General features: G+C 39.4%; 2 protein-coding genes across 3 annotated transcripts in view; both read left to right on the top strand.

The window, feature by feature from the left end:
- The window catches only part of LOC115835179 (striatin-like), a 173181-nt gene that overhangs the window by 133480 nt on the left and 21689 nt on the right, over positions 1 to 18012 (top strand). The window contains exon 6 of one of the 2 annotated variants that reach the window (XM_030813301.1): positions 13 to 34. The exons of the other annotated variant lie outside the window; for it this stretch is intronic. The gene's annotated coding sequence lies outside the window, so the exon portion shown is untranslated. Of the gene's footprint in view, positions 1 to 12; positions 35 to 18012 lie in introns of those variants that run through there. 2 annotated transcript variants of the gene reach the window in all.
- LOC115835058 (HEAT repeat-containing protein 5B-like) overlaps positions 1 to 18012 on the top strand; it is a 30796-nt gene that overhangs the window by 2544 nt on the left and 10240 nt on the right. Inside the window, 5 exon segments of the mRNA XM_030812453.1 lie at positions 13 to 173; positions 13498 to 13709; positions 15735 to 15843; positions 17117 to 17231; positions 17234 to 17265. Of these exon segments, the coding sequence (XP_030668313.1) occupies positions 13 to 173; positions 13498 to 13709; positions 15735 to 15843; positions 17117 to 17231; positions 17234 to 17265 (629 nt within the window).

Below are 18012 nucleotides of genomic sequence, written 5' to 3'. Positions count from 1 at the left end.
CTCTGCTCCTAGAGTGCCCACATGGCGATGGTGGGCGCCCTGATGATGGCCTACACTGTGGAGATGATAGCATCAAGAAGGTGGTGGCCAGTGTCAAGCGCTTCTCAACGTTCAGTGCCTTGAAAGAACTTCCGTACGACCTCAAGGACGCTGTGGTGTTCTGGATCAACAAGGTGAGTGCCCTGCCTAGATGTGGTGTGTGACTCTGCTCCTGTGGCCGGTTTCCTTTTCACTTGAGAGCAGCACACTTCGTCTGTCATGCTGAGACCCAGCCCTTCATTTGGGATGAGTCATATTTTGTGTCCAGAAATGTGTCTGCTGTAGTTAAAAAGAAGCAAAGCAAGCAGGCGTTTCTCCCGCAGGCTGAGAGTAGAGGGTGATGAATTTATATGTGAAAACGCAGCACATGTTGGTGCTTTAAGTGCTTTAAAAAAATTTTTTTTGAGACAGGGTCTCACTCTGTCCCCCAGGCTGGAGTGCAGTGGCATGATCATGGCTCACTGCAGCCTTGATCTCCCAGGCTCCAAGTGATCCTCCTGCCTCAGCCTCCTGAGTAGCTGGGATCACAGGCAGGTGCTACCATGCTTGGCTAATTTATTTTGTATTTTTATTAGAGAGGGATTATCACTGTGTTGCCCAGGCTGGACTCGAACTCCCGGGCTCAAACAGTCCTCCCTCCTTGACCTCCTAAAGTGCTGGGATTACAGGAATGAGCCACCACACCTGGCCAGTGAATAATTTCTTTTTATTTTCATAGTATGCACCTATATGCAATAAAGGAGTTTATCAAAATGCCTTTAGAAGGCATTTTGATTATTAAGGGATAAAAATGACATTTTCCCAAATGCTATTTTTTCCTTTTACATTTAGAAGCTCATAGTATAATTTTAAATACAATATATGTAAAGAATGTTTATTTTTAGTAATGTCTAATTATTTATAAGGTTACCTTACCAGAGCCTTTGGTTAGTAAGCATCCTGATACGCAAAAAGGTGTTTAAGTTTGCGCATTAACACAGCAAAGGAGCTAGAAGGTTGTGTGGCCCCATGTGAGGCTGTATTAGTGGGCCTGAATAAGAGGCTCACGCAGGATGGTTCTGGAGTTACTGATGGTTAGCTTGCACATGCAGAGCCAGGATGGTGCTCCATCTGCTGGCTCCCTGGAAGGCCCCTCTGTCGCTGTGACAGGCGGGTCTTTGTCAGGAGTTGGCAGACATTTGTGTTTTGACTTTTTCTAAGACAGTTGCCCTGCTCTTTAGCTGTTTTCCTACCCAAGCTTGGGGTTGGTGAACCAGGTGGATGGGCAGACTCCTTACATTTCCTTATCCCGCGGTGAGGTAAGGACAGAAAGCCACAGGGTTTTCTAGGACTCACTGGAGCCTCCGGGCCTTAGTTCAGATTTGTGTGCCAGCTAGTACCATCTCTGCCCCACTCTGCCTCTGCCCATGAGGATGCCTCTTGGTGGCGAGAGCCATGTCTCACTCATCCCTGGCTCTCACTTGACAGCATGCATGTGGGAAGTGCTTGCAAGAATTCTGTGGAAAATGGTGTTCAGGCCTAGTTCACATTTCCAGAGGAGCCTGAGCTTCGGGGACACTCCTGTAATGCTAGCGGAAGCTTCCTGTGATCAAAAGTCAAATTTTAGCTTTTCTTTAATATCTTTTATTGATTTTTCCTTGTATTAGAAATGACATAGTTATAGAAAATGTAGAAACTATGGATGAACAAAAAGAATAAAATGTAAATTACTCATAATCTTATCACCTATGAAAATGGTTAACATTTTGGTAAAAATTCTGATAGTTTTTCTTTATTTGTATGTGTTATATAGGCCTACAACCCAGTGGGGAGCTACTGTGCTTTCTGTCGTAAGCCATGTTTCTACTTGGTACGGTACTGTGCAGTGAGTTTCTGCGCATTGGCCAGATATCTGATGCCAGCTGTTCCAGTGACTCCCCTGTGGCCCTTCTGTGATCTCGGTGTTGCTGGAGGTCGAGTTGTCTCCTCTCCATCTGTGCAGCAGTCTCTGTCCAGCCACGATGATTTCCCTCAGGCCACGTTCCTGCGAGGGGAATAGTGGTTCATATTTAAGGACTTTTTTTTTTTGCTTGCTTGGTTCTTTTGCCCAAATCTGATCCTAAAGATTGTAACATTTCCCTTTCTATTAGTTTGTGTAGGTGTCTTTTCCCATGTCTTCCCATATCTACATAGAAAAACTTAATTCTGGGTAAAATTGCAGATTCTGGGTAAGAGCATCTGTCTCTTACCCTCCTTCTCTGGTGAATCACTTGTTTGTTATCTTTGCCCGTATTTCTTTGGGCAGGAGGGTATGTTTCTTTTTCCCCTGCTTGGTCACATTTCTCATTTGCTGTGCATTTATAAATGACTTTTCAGGCCGCTGCTGGCCTCTGTTTCTGTGGACTTGGCAGATAAATAGAAGGTAGTCTCCTTGTAACCAGAGACATCATTTTCCTTCCATGCTATTCTCATTTCTAACTCCGTATTTTAAAGAAATACATTGTATTTCCGGCTCCTGACTCCTCATTTGTGGACATGATCTACTGAGGTAGGATTGTGACAAATGGCAATTACAGTGATTACAGTTTCCATGGCCCTCCACTCCCCTCCTCCTCATTCCCCTGTGGTTGCATTGACAGCTTTGGACACATTCACAGTCAGACTTGATGTTCCTGTGGTCAGGCACCCATTTTCACAGCTCATGTTGCTTTCCTTGTATGATGCTTTGTTTTTCCTGGAGTTAATACTTGCTTTGGTTTTCATGACCTTTTCTTTTTTCTCATGCATTATTTACATTTGTACTCAGTGTTTTCCATATTTTACTGTTTTCTTGCCATTTCCATATGAATTTAAGTTCCTTATGTTAGTGGTTTCTCCTTATGTGACTTTCTCCCGGGTGCGAGTCCTCCATGCAGGATGCAATGTCGGCTGAATGCTTCCAAAGCACCTTTTGCAGTGTGAATGCCCGGGTGTGTAGGAAGTGCGAGTTCCCTGAGCATCCTCTCTCACCTGTGCTGTGTTCCTAGGCCCTCTCCAGTGTGGGCTCTCAGATGCCTCACTGGCTTCGAGCTGTGCCCCAAAGCTTTCACTATACAGGTGGGTTTTCTCCCCATTGGAAATTGCTGCATGTTTAATAAGCTTGGGGCTCTTGGTACGATTTCCATAAGGGTGAGTTTTTTCTCCAGCATCAATTCTTTGATGCATAAGGTCTGAATTCCCTTTGGGCACAGGTACCATGTTTCCAAGATGCCTGCTGTGTGCGGGTGCGTTTGAGTGCAGATTTCAGCTTCTCACACCCACACCTGGGTCACTCCCTCCTTGGGTTTGGCTCTGTGTCGTCCTCTGCAGCACCTGTGGGGGAATGGCCATGTTCTGAGTTTCTCCTCCTCTGTGGCATCCCTCTGGAACTCTGTCCTGCCCCTGCCTGCATAGTTGCTGCCCCGGCCACCTGCATGTCTGCCATCCTGGACTTTCCTCCCTTCACTTCTGCTCCAGGCTGCTCACCCACCTCCTCCTGGCCAGGGTCCCTACCTGGGTGCAGGAGCCTCCCTGCCGTCTGAGGAAAGGCTAATGCTGTGCATTTCCGTGACCATTTCTGAGACAGTTTCTGAAGGAGCCTTCCTCCACCTTTCCTTGGTGATTGTGTAACTAGATGGAAGCGCTTTCCCCAGCTTGAGGGGGTTGCCCAGCTGTCTTCTCTCTTCCAGGCTGAGGAATCTGCTGCCATGTGGGTTCCCCATCCTGTGTGTGACCCGGATGACCTCACTCAGTATTTCCTCCTTCCCGGGTGCTCTGAAGTTTCACCATGAACCACCTTGCAGGGGCTCTTTTTATTTTTTATTGATGTCCAGCCAGTTGTTGTTGTCTCTTTCTCTCTCTCTCTTTTTTTTTTTTTTGGAGACAGAGTCTCGTTCTGTGGCCCAGGCTGGAGGTGCAGTTGTATCATTGCGGCTCACTGCAGCCTGACCTCCCAGGCTCAAGCAATTATCCCTCCCCAGCCTCCTGAGTAGCTGGGACTACAGGCATGCACCACCGTGCCTGGCTGATTTAAAAAAAAATTTTGTTTATTAGAGACAGGGTCTCGCTATATTGCCCAGGCTAGTTTTGAACTACTGGGCTCAAGCAATTCTCCTGCCTTGGCCTCCCAAAATGGTGGGATTACAGGTGTGAGCCACCACTCCTGGCCTGTTTTTGTCTTTTTTTTTTTTTAAGACAGCTCTACTGAGATGTATTTTATATGAAGTCAGTGAATCTTTTTCCTTGAGTTTTGATAAGCAGTCATTTGTTTAGCATTCACCACAATCAAGGTAATATTTCCATTGTCCCAAACAAGCTCTTTCATGATCCTTTGCAGTTAATCCTCTACCCCAATGCAGGTAACTACTCATCTGCCTTCTTCACTGTGGATTAGTTTTGCTTTTTTTTTAGGTTTTGATAAAAGTGAAGCTGTGTGGTTTGTGCTCTTCTTGTTTTTGGCTTCTTTCAGTGAACAAAGTGTTTCTGAGATTGACCTATGGCATTGCATCTGTCAGAAATTCTGTTGGTGCTTGGTAGAGTTCCATCGTGTGCATATACCATGGTTCGTTTATCTGTCCACCTGTTGATGGACACTTGGGTTGTTTCCAGTTTTTGCCTATTTTGAATAAAGCTACTAGGGACATTTGTGTGCAGATATATTTTTATTTCTTTCTCTTTTTTTAGATGTAGTCTCACTCTGCCGCCCAGGCTAGAGGGTAGCAGCGAGGTCTTGGCTCACTGCAGCCTTCGCCTCCTGGGTTCAAGCGATTCTCTTGCCTCAGCCTCCCAAGTAGCTGACATTATAGGCACCTGCCACCACACCTGGCTAATTTTTGTATTTTTAGTAGGCACGGGGTTTCACCATGTTGGCCAGGCTAGTCTTGAACTCCTGACCTCAGATGATCCACCCATCTCGGCCTCCCAAACTGCTGGGATTACAGGTGTCAGCTAGTGTGCCCAGCAATATTTTTATTTCTTTAAGTAAAAATTTAGTAGTAGAATCGCTGGGTCATGTGATAAGTATATATAACTTAATATAAGTATGTGGAAGTTCAGTCTTTAGAATAAACTGCCAAAATGTTTTCCAATGATTGTGCCATTTAGAAATCCCACTAGCAAGATAGAATTCCAGTTGCTCTACACTTGTTATAGTCCGTCTTTTCTCTTTAGCCATTTGAGTGAATGTGTAACTGTCTCTCATTGTCGTTTTAATTTGTGTTTTCCTAATGGGTAAAGATGCTTGTCTACATTATTTTATGAGGTGCTTTTTCAAATATTTTGCCCAATTTTTAACTGGGTTGTCTTACCAAGTTGCAAGAGTTTTTAGAAATGTATATGTTTGGGAATCAAAGGCCTTGTCAGATGTATGTATCGTGAAGATCTTCTCCCAGGCTGGCTACCTTTTTGTTTCCTTAACAGTGTCTGTCAAAAAGCAAAGGTTGGCTGGGTGTGGTGGCTCACACCTGTAATCACAGCACTTTGGGAGGCCGAGGTGGGCAGATTGCCTGAGGTCGGGAGTACAAGACCAGCTTGGCCTAAAGTGGTAAAACCCTGTCTCTACTGAAAATACAAAAATTAGTCAGGCGTGATGGCAGGTGCCTGTAATCCCAGCTACTCGGGAGGCTGAGGCAGGAGAATCACTGCAACCAGGGAGGCGGAGGTTGCAGTGAGCTGAGATCATGCCACTGCACTCTAGTCTAGGCAACAGAGCAAGACTATGTTTCAAAAAACAAGCAAAGGCTTTTAAAGTTTTCTTTGTAGCTCAGTTTATCAGTATTTCCTTTTATGGTTTGTCCTTTTGTGTCTTATAAAAGACATCTTTACCTACTCCAAGGTTGTGAGGAGTTTCTCCTATGTTTTCTTCTAGAAGTTTTTTTGTTTTAGCTCTTACATTTGCCTCTGACCCACTTTGAGTTCATTTTTATGAATGATGTGAGGGAAGAGTTGAGGTTCATTTTTTTCTTCATATAGATAGCAGTTCTAAAACCATTTATGGAAGAGATTTTCCTTTCCTTATTGAATTACTGTGACAGCTTTGTTGACAATCAATAAACCACATATATGTGAGTCTGTTTCTGGGTTCTATTCTGTTCCACTGATCTTTGTGTCTGGTTTATAGGAATACTTGAAATTGGACAATGTTAAGTCTTCCAGCCATATCCTTTGTGTTAAAAAATAATTGTTTTTGGCTGGGCGTGGTGGCTCATGCCTGTAATCTCAGCACTTTGGGAGGCTGAGGCGGGTGGGTCACTTGAGGTCAGGAGTTCAAGACCAGCCTGCCTAACATGGTGAAACCTCATCTCTACTTAAAATACAAAAAACTAGCCAGGCATGATGGTGCATGCCTGTAATCCCAGCTACTCGGGAGGCTGAGACGGGAGAATCGATTGAACCTGGGAAGCAGAAGTTGCAGTGAGCTGAGATCATGCCACTGCACTCCAGCCTGGGTGACAAGAGTAAAACTCCTTGTCAAAAAAAAAAAATTGTTTTCACTATTCTATGTTCTTTGCATGCCTACCCTTAATTTTTGAATCAGCTTGTCAGCTTCTATAAGAACAATTGCTGGGATTTTGATTGGGAATGCATTGAAGCTAGATGAATTTGGGGAGAATTGATAGGTTATTAATATTTCATATTCCAGCCCACACACATGCTTATATCTCTCCATTCTGTGTAGACTTAACAGCTTCACAGCTTCTCTCAGCCATGTTTTATGGTTTTTCAGGGTAACATTTTGTATATAGTTTAACTTTATTCTGTATCTTTTGTGTTTTGGATTCTATTGTAAATGGTGTTCTCCTAATTTCATTTTCCAGTTGTTTGTTACTAGTCTGTAGAAACATAATTAATAATTTGTATATTGACTTTATATTTTGTGACCTTGCTAAACTTATTTATTCTAGTGGCATTGAGAAAATTCCTTAAGATTTTCTACGTATAAGATCACGTTGTCTGTATATAAAGTCGTTTGTATTACTATTTAATATGTATGCTCTTTTTTAATTATAAAGGTGTTTTTTTTTTTGCCTTACTGCACTGTTTAGTACCTCAGATAGAATATTGAATAGAATTGGTGAAAGAAGACATTTTTGCTTGTACTTCATCTTAGAGAATAAACATTTACTGTATTAACCATTGAAATGATGAATGTTGGTTGTAATTTTTTTCATAGATGCCCTTTATTAGGAGTTCCCTGCCCCTGTGCCCCCCTGTTTTTTTTTTGAGACAGGGTCTCACCCTGTGGCCCAGGCTGGAGTACAAGTGGTATGATCATAGCTCATTGTAGCCTCATTCTTCTGGGCTCAAGCAATCCTTCTGCCTCAGCCTGCTTCATAGCTGGGACTACAGGCACACAGCACCACGCCTGGCTAATTAAAAAAAAAAAATTATAGAGGGGATTTTGCCACATTGCCCAGGCTGATCTTTTTTTTTTTGTGAAAAACTCTAATATTGCGTTTAATTTATAATAGGAGTTACTTCCCAAAAATGTTAACCACAGCTGGATTGAAAGAGTCTTTGGGAAATGTGGCAATGTTGTTTATATAAGTATACCACATTATAAGTCTACTGGAGATCCAAAGGGATTTGCATTTGTGGAATTTGAAACAAAAGAACAAGCAGCAAAAGCAATTGAGGTAGGTCCAGATCCTGAAGTCAGATCAGGGAAGAGGAAGAGAAGCAGCTCTGAAGATGCAGAATCCCTAGCTCCCCGATCAAAAGTAAAGAAAATTATTCAGAAAGACATCATTAAGGAAGCTTCCGAAGCTTCCAAGGAAAATAGAGGTAAAACTACAAGGTTTTAATTAGATTAAGTTAAGCTTCTGTTTCACCCATTTCACAGCCCCATGTCTTAACGGAGTGCTTTTTTATTTATTTCAAGATATAGAAATCTCTACTGAAGAGGAAAAGGATACTGGAGATCTAAAAGATAGCTCTCTCTTGAAAACAAAAAGGAAACATAAGAAAAAAACATAAAGAGAGACATAAAATGGGAGAAGAAGTTATACCATTAAGAGTACTATCAAAGTAAGTCTGTGGCTTAAATTCTGTCATTGGCTTAACAATCCAACCAGGCTGATCTTGAACTCCTGAGCTCAAAGGATCCACCCACATCGGCCTCCGTCGCCTGGCCAGGAGTTCCCTTCTATTTTAAGTTTGCTTAGGGTATTTTTTTCATGAATACATATTGAATTTTGTCAGATGCCTTTTCTGTATTTATTGAGAGGATTATATGACTTTTCATTTTTAGTCTGTTGATACAATGAATTACATTAATTGATTTTCAAATGTTGAACCAGCCCTTCCATCCCCAGGACAAACACAAATTGTGTTTATTATTTATTTTATATATTGATGGATTCGATTTGCTAATATATTGTTGATGATTTTTGTGTTAATGTTCTTGGCAGATATTGGTCTCTAGTTTTTTTTTCCTCATAATGTATTTCACTTGTTTTGATGTTGGGGTAATGTTGGGCTAAAAAAGTGAGTTGGGAAGTATTAAGGTAAAAGGAAAATAAATATTAAATTCATTGGTAAAGCAATCTGGGAGTGGAGTTTTCTTAGAAGATATTAATTATGAATTTAATTTCTTTAAATATACATATGATAATAGATTTTCTATTTGGCATTGTGCCAGCTTTGGTAATTTGTGACTTTCAAGGGATTTGTCAGTTTTATTTAAGTAGTTGAATTTACTGGCATAAGGTTTATATTTCTTTATTTTCCTTTTAATATACCTGCGATCTGTAGTGACAATGTCCTGTTTGTTTCCTGAGGTTGGCAATTTCTTTCATTTTTCTTTACTTTGATTAGTCTGATTTATCAACTTTATTAATCTTCTAAAAAATCTGCTTTTAGTTTTTATTTTCTCTAACACTTAATTTCCTTTTACCTTTATTATTATTTTGTATTTTGGGTTTAATTTGTTATCCTTGTGTAGTTTTTTAAGGGGAGAGTTAGTTATTGAAGTCTTTTTTCATTTTGAAGACAGATATTTAAAGCTGTCGATTCCTCTCTAAGCAGCACTTTAGCCATGCATTATATATTTTTACAGGCCATGTCTTTCATCATTCTCTTTAAAATATTTTGTTTCCCCTGTGGATTCTTGTTTTATCACTGGGTTATCTAGAAGTCAGATGTTTAATTTCCAAATACTTAAAGAGAGATTCTAAGTAGCTTTTTGTGTTGTGGTTTCTGGTTTAATTCTGTTGTCAGGGAAGATACTGTGTGATTTTCATCCTTTTAAATTTATTGGGACTTAGGGTCCGCCACATGCCTTACATTGCAGAATGTTTAATATGCATTTGAAAAGAATATTCTGCTGCTTGAAGGTAGATTGTCTTCAGTGTCAATTCAGATTGGTTGTTGGTGGTGTTTGCGTCTCCTTTACCATTTTCCTGTCTTTGGTCCTATTAGTAGGTTAATCTGAGAGGAGGGTGGAAGGTTCTGAGCTGTGTGCTTGTAACCCGTCGTTTTGTTCTGTCAGTTTTTACTTTGTGTATTTTCAAAGTCTGTTATGTTTACACATATTCAAGTTTTTGATATTAGTTGATGAATTAACCCTTTTGTCATTATGAGATGTTGCTTTTTATCACTGGTGGTAATCCTTGTCCCAAAAGTCTACTTCATTTAATGTGGATGTGGATTCAAGAGTGCTTGTGAATAGTGGCTGCACAGTGTATGTTTCCTTCCTTTCACTTTTAACCTCTTGTTGTCTTTCTCTTTAAAGTGAATTTTTTGGAGATGCCGTGTAGTTGCTCTTGCATTTTTATTCATCTGACAATCTCTTGGAGTGTTTAAACCAATTGCATTTAATGTGATTATCCATAAGGCTTGGTTTTACCATCTGGTCTGTTTCTGTTTATCTCTTTTCTTTTTCTTCCCTCTTTTAAGGGTTATTTTGGATTTTTTTTTTAGTGCTCCCTTTTATCCTCCAGTGTTCTGTGGGGGTTGCTTTAGGGTTCCTGTCTGCATCTTTAGACCATCACAGGCTGCCTGCAAGTCAAAGTGATGCCACTGCACAAATAGCAGAAGATGTGTCTTTTCCTTGCTGACCTTTGTGTTGTCATTCATTTTACCCCAGCTGTGCTGTTTTGGCTTTCTTTTATCTTTTGAAGTATTTAAAAATTGAGAACAAAAGTCATTAATATTTATCCACATAATTTCCATTCTTCTTTTTGTTAATTCCTTTGCATACTTCAAGAGTTTCACATAGTTTGGTCTCAGGATCTCTTCTGTGTGTGTGTGTGTGTGTGTGTGTGTGTGTGTGTGTGTGTTTTAGCCAGGCATGGTGTGGGTGCCTGTAATCCCAGCTACTCGAGAGGCTGAGGCAGGAGAATTGCTTGAGCCCAAAAGGCAGAGGTTGCAAGGAGCCGAGATCATGCTATTGCACTCTAGCCTGGGCGACAAGAGTGAAACTCCATCTGAAAAAAAAAAAAAAGTAGATACTTCCCTCAAATGTCTGATGATCTTTTACTGCCTGCTCAAATTTAAAAGTGAGTAGTAAAAGCTTTTCTCAGCAGGGCCAGTCTTTTAAACTGGACTTCACTGTAGGCGTTTGGTTCCTGACCTTAGTATTTTAGGTTTCTGTAGGCTAGTCATTCCCCAGACGATACTTTTCTACTCTCGTGTCTGAAGAGCATATAGCTAGCTGGCTACGTTCTTGGAATTGGTGGGAGAAGACTGGGGACTTTAACGTTCAGTATGTGAACTTTCACTGCATCTCCCCATTTTCAGTGCAGTTTTCCCAGACCGCAACTGTGCCTGGACTCTCCTAGTCTATACATACAATATTTCACTCTTCCCAGAGAATAAACTTTCAATCTGCTTCCATAATGGAGAAGAGGATTCTTTCTGCTTGTTAGACTCTCAACCATTCCCTCTATCTCAAGGTACAACTTCACTCCCACCTCCAGAAGCACCTAGAAAAAACCATGATCTCTTAGGGGGTCCTGTGTTGTAAGTTAGGTCATTTCACAGCTTTCCCTGTTGGGAACACTTGGTTTCCAAATACTGTGTTGACTCTTTTTCCTCTTTTCTTTACCCTTTGGATTTGTGCTTTGTTGTTATTATTCCTGTTGTTGTTGTTGTTACCCTTTAGTATGGTTTTAATGGAGTTTCTATAGAAAGAGTTAGTGCATGACCTAATGTAAATGACGAGTTAATGGGTGCAGCACACCAACATGTCACATGTATACATATGTAACAAACCTGTACATTGTGAGCATGTACCCTAGAACTTAAAGTATAAAAAAAAAACAGTTAATGCATGGATTCACTTGTAATCTTCAACTAGACGTTTCTGTTTTCTCTTAACTCCCCTACAGCTGGGGATTTACTTCCACTCCACTGAAACGGCACTTGTCCAGCCATTACTGATGACAGATTGCCCAGAACAGTGGTCAGTATTCTGTCTCATTTGATCCGTCTCCATCTTTTCACCTTGAAACACTTAAAACATCTTTAATTTTGTTGTGAAATTGATAAATACAAGAGTATATAAAACATGAAGCATAATATGAATATCTGTACACCCTCCACCCAAATTAAACAATAAGATTATTATCATTGCTTTGCACAGTTTGTGTGAAGTTTTCTTCCTGTTTGTGGCTTCCCAAGACACTGTTAGGTTTTGGTTCCTCTCCCACTTCACTAACTACTACTTCTTGTTCTTTTTTAACTCTCCCTCAGTTCAGGGCATTTGTTTTTTTTGTTTTTTATTTTTTTTGAGACGGAGTCTCGCTCTGTCACCCAGGCTGGAGTGCAGTGGCGCGATCTCGGGCTCACTGCAAGCTCCGCCTCCCGGGTTCACGCCATTCTCCTGCCTCAGCCTCTCCGAGTAGCTGGGACTACAGGCACCCGCCACCACGCCCGGCTAATTTTTTTGTATTTTTTTAGTAGAGACGCGGTTTCACCATGGTCTCGATCTCCTGACCTCGTGATCCGCCCGCCTTGGCCTGCCAAAGTGCTGGGATTACAAGCGTGAGTCACCGCGCCCGGCCGGGCATTTCTTTTTTAATCTGTACATATTCCTTCAGTGATATCATCTAATTGTATGATTTTTACTATCATCTATAAAATAATGTTTCCCAGGATAATGTTTACTCCACCTCTTTCTTATCTAAGTGGCATCTCAGAGTTAACATACCCAAACCAAATTCTTGATTTCTCCTCCTAAACCTGCCCTTTCCCCCATGTTCTCTATCTCAGGAAATGACCATTTCATCCTTCTAGTTGCTCAGGGGGAAAACCATGGAGTCATTTTTGACTTCCCTCTTTTTCTCAAATTTCACGTTGTATTCACCAGCAAATCCTATGGTTTCATCCACAAACAAATCCAGAGTTTATTTATCATCTCCATGGTTACTGCTATCATCTCTCATCTGGATTATTGCATCTGCTTCCTATTTGCTCATGATGCTTTCCATTTATGGACCTTATAGAGTATTCTTAGAAGTCAGAGTGAGCCTGCTAAAATATTTAGATCATCACCCTGCTCTGCTTAAACTCTTACTCAGAGTAACATACAAAGTTCTCTTACTGAGAGTAACATACAGAGTTCTATAGTGGGGTACAAGAGACTACCTCATCTGGTCCCTTTTATCCTTCTGACTTCATCTCTTACTACTTTCTCTTACTCCACTCCAGCCAAACTGGCCTTCTTGATGTCTTTAAGGATGCTAAGAATGCTCCAACCTCAAGGCCTTTATACTTGTTCCTTCAACCTGGAATGTTCTTCCCCTGAGCATCTGCATGGCTCACCCCTTCACTTCTTTTCAGAGAGAGGCCTTTTCTAATTAATCCACATAAAACAGTAAGCACCCATACTATTCATTTGTTTGTTTAGTAAACTCTATCCCTCCCCACTAGAGTGTAAACTTCATGAGGGCAGGGACTTGTCTATTTCGTTCACTGTTGCACCCTAGTACATGGCATACATTAAGTACATAATAAATATTGTTTGAATAAATGAATGAATTCTAGGTATTGATTATGGGTAGAGCTGGGTATTTTTTTTTCCTGTTGCCTAGGGCTTTTCAGTTTCTTTTGGTTTCATTTGCTGACCTGTAACTTTATGAACTACTGACTTTGCTTTTACATAGGAAACCTATCTGTGTTCTAAGACATCAGTTGTTCATACACCCAGTATTTTGCATCCTTTGGCTGTTGGTTTATTTCTTAGTAAGTTGGTCTCGTAACTTTTTGAATCAGAGTCTTCACTTTTGTTGAAGCTAACCTTTTGGCTCTGGAGGAGAATGAAGGAGAATATTTAATGTAGGAAAGAATGGCTCATTTCTTACTGAACTTTTCCTTAACTTGAAAATTCTCATGGTTTATGTTTAATACAATATAGATTTTTAATTATTAGAGTGCCTTAAGTGTTAAGTATTTTTTATTTTGATTAAAAGGTAACAAAAACAATTTTTTAATGATGTTCTTTTAAAATTTTTTTTGTAACAGACCGATGTAAAGGAAAAACAGAAAAAACTTGTCGAACAATTAACTGGATTAATAAGTAGTTCACCTGGACCACCTACACGAAAATTATTAGCTAAAAATCTCGCAGCCCTTTATAGCATTGGGGATACTTTTACAGTTTTTCAGACACTTGATGAATGCAATGACATTATCAGAGATAAAGATGACACTGCGGCCTACTTACCAATAAAATTGTAAGTACTTACTTTAACAGGGGCCCTTGAAGTTTTATTTTTTCTTTCAAGGAAACTTAGGAGACTATGGACCATAAAAACCCCCAGGTGGGTGGAACCTGCAACATGCTGCTAACAATGAAAGCTCTAAGTGGATTGAGTTGTGATGGGAAGATAATGAGTTAAATTTTAGGCATGCTGATTCTGGAATACAAATGGGAATATCCAAATGACTGTATAATAGGTAGTTGGAAATTCTAGTTGGGATTTTAGAGATTTGTTGGGAATGTAGTTTTGGTGAGTAGGCTGAATTCTTTGATATGAGTAAAGTTACCTAGGAGGAGGAGTATATTTGAGAAGAGAAGATGGCTAGGGATACAACTCCAGAACACCAACATTCAAGGGGCCATGGTCAGTGTAATAGCTTACAGAGGAAATGGAGAGATTTTTCAAAACCTGGATTCTAATTTTTAGGTCTACTTTTAGGTATTTACCTGGTAGCACTAGGTAACTACCTAGATATATCTAGTACTTTCTAGTTTGTTTTGAAGTTTGAAGCTATGTTAATACTTTGATGATTTAGTTCACTGCCACTTAGCATATATACACATAATTTTATAGTTCTGGTTAAGTAGAATTGATTATACATTCATATGTATTTCCAGTGGATCCATGGGTCCTATTTGGGAAATCTCTAATGTATGCCGGCATGTGATGCCAGTCATTTTAAATTTATTATCAGCCTACAGGGTATCAAAAAGCATGAGATTTGGAGTTGAAAAGGTGAAAGTTGATTCCCTGATTCTACTGTTTATTATGTGTTTGATTGTGAGCTAAATTTAGTTAACCTCTCGTCTTTAAATTGCTCAGATCACATAGCTTTTATTTATTTTTATTTGTTGGAGCAGGAATGGCTCGCCTCATGGTAGACCACCTGCCCACTTCCAAGATCCAACTACACATAGCTATTAGATGGTGGGTTCTAGGATTTAGGCACAGGTCTGCCAGACTCCAAAGCATCCGCTCTTAACCACCATGTCCTACTTTTGTCTTTAAGGTAAACCCACAGCTATTCACTTACTATTGACCTAAGTGACACTGGGGTCATTTCTTGCTCCTGAAGAAGTGTGTTTCTATTACTTTATTATTCCAAGTGTTCTGTTAATGTAATTTAGATTAAATTTTACAGGTTTACAAATAGTATAGTATTATTTGTAAATTAAGAGGCAGACACTGTGAGCAATGCAAATGTATGGGATATATTCCCTGTTTCTGGAGTTTACATTTCCACTGGCAGGACAAGATAGAGACATATAAAATGGTCAAGTTACAACACAGTAAATGATATACTTTTGTCAAAATGAGTGATTGACATTAAGTGTTATATATAATGACAGAAGAGAGGGATTGTTGAGGATCGACATAATTTGGAAAGTCTTCATAGAAGCAAAGCTTAGGGGCTGGGCACTGTGGCTCACGCCTGTAATCCCAACACTTTGGGAGGCCAAGGCAGGCGGATCACCTGAGGTCAGGAGTTTGAGATCAGCCTGGCTAACGTGGTGAAACCCTGTCTCTACTGAATATACAAAATGATCTGGGAATGGTGGCATGCACCTGTAATCCCAGCTACTCAGGAAGCTGAGGCAGGAGAATGGCTTGAACCCAGGAGGCAGAGGTTACAGTGAGCCGGGACCATGCCACTGCACTCAAGTATGGGTGACAGAGTGAGACTTTGTCTCCCAAAAAAACAAAAAGAAATACTTGGATCTCTTCCCAAAGAATGGGTATAATTTATTATGTACATATATAGATTCTTTTGTATTCCTAACAAGAATACAATTTAACTATAGTATTTAACAAGAATACAGTGTAAATATAGTATAGTATTTGTTGCAGTTGTGAAGGATAAACAAATTGTTTTTGATAGTTGAAATTAAGGATTATAGCCAAAAGTGTCCCAGACAAATGCAAATTGATTTCTGAAGAGAAAAGTATAATTGTGTCATTAACCTGAACAATGGCCAGTGAAATTGTCACTTCTTACGGGGCTGCGGTGGCTTGTGTCGGAGCATTTTATGAAAAAATTCAGAGAATGTTGGGCAGCGCATTTCCAGAAACAGTAAATAATCTATTGAAATCTCTGAAAAGTGCAGAGGTAGGTTTTACAACCGATATTATTTGAATATTTGCTTGTGGCAAGAGTTAGATGTCAGCTAAAATATGTTTGTTTCTTTTTCTGTCACTGTGGTATTCATATTGCTTAGCAAGGAGGTAATTTCAAATTATTACTTGTCCCTTCTTTTAACATATATCAGGGGGTAGGGAAAGAATGCTTTTCTTTGACAAGGAATAGGGTTACCTATTATTTTTTATTTAGTCCTATGGTACTTTTGGATTGGCTTTTGTTTTCTTTTTTCTTTTTTGGTGCCATAGCTAATGTGTTAATTTCCTGGTTGCTGTAATAAATTACCTTAGACTGGGTGGCTTAAAACAACAATTTATTGTCTCACAGTTCTGGAAGCTGGAGGTCTGCGATAAAGTGTCAGCAAGGCCATGTTTCCACTGAAGTAGATTTAGGGAAGAATGCTTCCTTTCCTTCTTACCTTCTAGTGGTTGCTGGAAATCTTTGATCTTCCTTGGCTTGTAGATGCATCTCTCCCATCTCTGCCTCATTTGTCACATCACCTTTTTCCTGTCCCTTTGTGTTTTGTGTCTAAATTATTTTCCTGTTCAGTGAAACCAGCCTGGATTAGAATTGGATACCTCTTCTGGGAACTATTTGTCTATTCATTCATTAAAAAAGAGTTGAGGACATATTATTTGTCAGGCATTAAACATACAAAGATGGTCCTGACCTCAAAGAACTTACAGTTTAGTGGAAGAGATCTAAGTGTGAATAAGCATTGTGATACACTGTGATGAGTATACTATTAGAAATAACAATAAGCACTATAAGAATATGGATAAAAGAGTTTGAGTTAGTCAGGAGAAGATGAAGGTTTGCTATATTTCTGACATGTTTTCTTAAATGTGTTGGATGTTTTCTGCTTCATCTTTTGGATCGTTTATATATTATTTCTTAACTTTTTTACTTAATATTTTACATTCTGAAATATTTTATATATTGAGATATGATATTGAAGCTTTTGAATCTGTCTTCATGTTTTCATTATATTATATGTACTTCAGTAAGTCATAGAAATATTGGAATATATTTACTTAAAACCTAATTTTTTAGAAAGATATTATTTAATTGACTATTCTTACTTACCAGGTACTTTCTAGAATACTTAATTTTATTGTACTTTTCATTATTTACTGTTTATAATTTGGAGGTAAGACCATTAGACCCAAAGAACTTTTGTCTTGGTATGTTCTTGCTTAAATATGGAATTTATTTTACAAAATAGTTTTGTATACATGTCTAGTCTCAAGGGCGAAGTGAAATCTTAATGAGTCTACAGAAAGTTCTAAGTGGACTAGGTGGTGCAGCAGCTTCCTCTCATCGTGATATTTAAAAGAATGTCAGGTCTCTCTTGACTGATGGTCAATGGCTGTTCGATGTGCAGTGGCCAAGGTTAGTACTCAACCAATTTAGAATACTGCTCTTTATCCTTCTTGCTCTTAAACAGTCAATGACTTTTTTTCTTTTAAAATTTTAAATTATGTTTTGTGTTCCAACGGATTAGTTTCATTTTCTAGAATTATATATAATAGTATCACATAATGAGATGTACGTTTATGTATGTGTATTCTGGCTTCTTTCACTTAGTATTTTGCAGCCATAAAAAATGATGAGTTCGTGTCCTTTGTAGGGACATGGATGAAACTGGAAAACATCATTCTCAGTAAACTATTGCAAGGACAAAAAACCAAACACCGCATGTTCTCACTCATAGGTGGGAATTGAACAATGAGAACTCATGGACACAGGAAGGGGAATATCACATTCCGGGGACTGTTGTGGGGTGGGGGGAGGGGGGAGGAACAGCATTAGGAGGTATACCTAATGCTAAATGACGAGTTAATGGGTGCAGGAAATCAACATGGCACATGGATACATATGTAACAAACCTGCACATTGTGCACATGTACCCTAAAACCTAAAGTATAATAAAAAAAAAAAGAAATTCATTTATGTTGTCATATGTATCCATAGTTCATTCCTTTTTATTGCTGAGTAGTATTTCATTGTATGGATATGTCACATTGATTTGTTCACTCACCTGTTATAAACATTTGAGTTGCTTCCAGTTTTGATTATTACAAAAAAAGCTGCTGTGAACATCTGTATATAAGTTTTTGCATGAATATATGCTTTCAT

Source organism: Nomascus leucogenys, chromosome 5 (assembly GCF_006542625.1).
Source record: "Nomascus leucogenys isolate Asia chromosome 5, Asia_NLE_v1, whole genome shotgun sequence".
NCBI lineage: Eukaryota > Metazoa > Chordata > Mammalia > Primates > Hylobatidae > Nomascus > Nomascus leucogenys.
The sequence above is the reverse complement of the archived record's forward strand: the minus strand, read 5'-3'. Positions and strand labels throughout refer to the sequence as shown.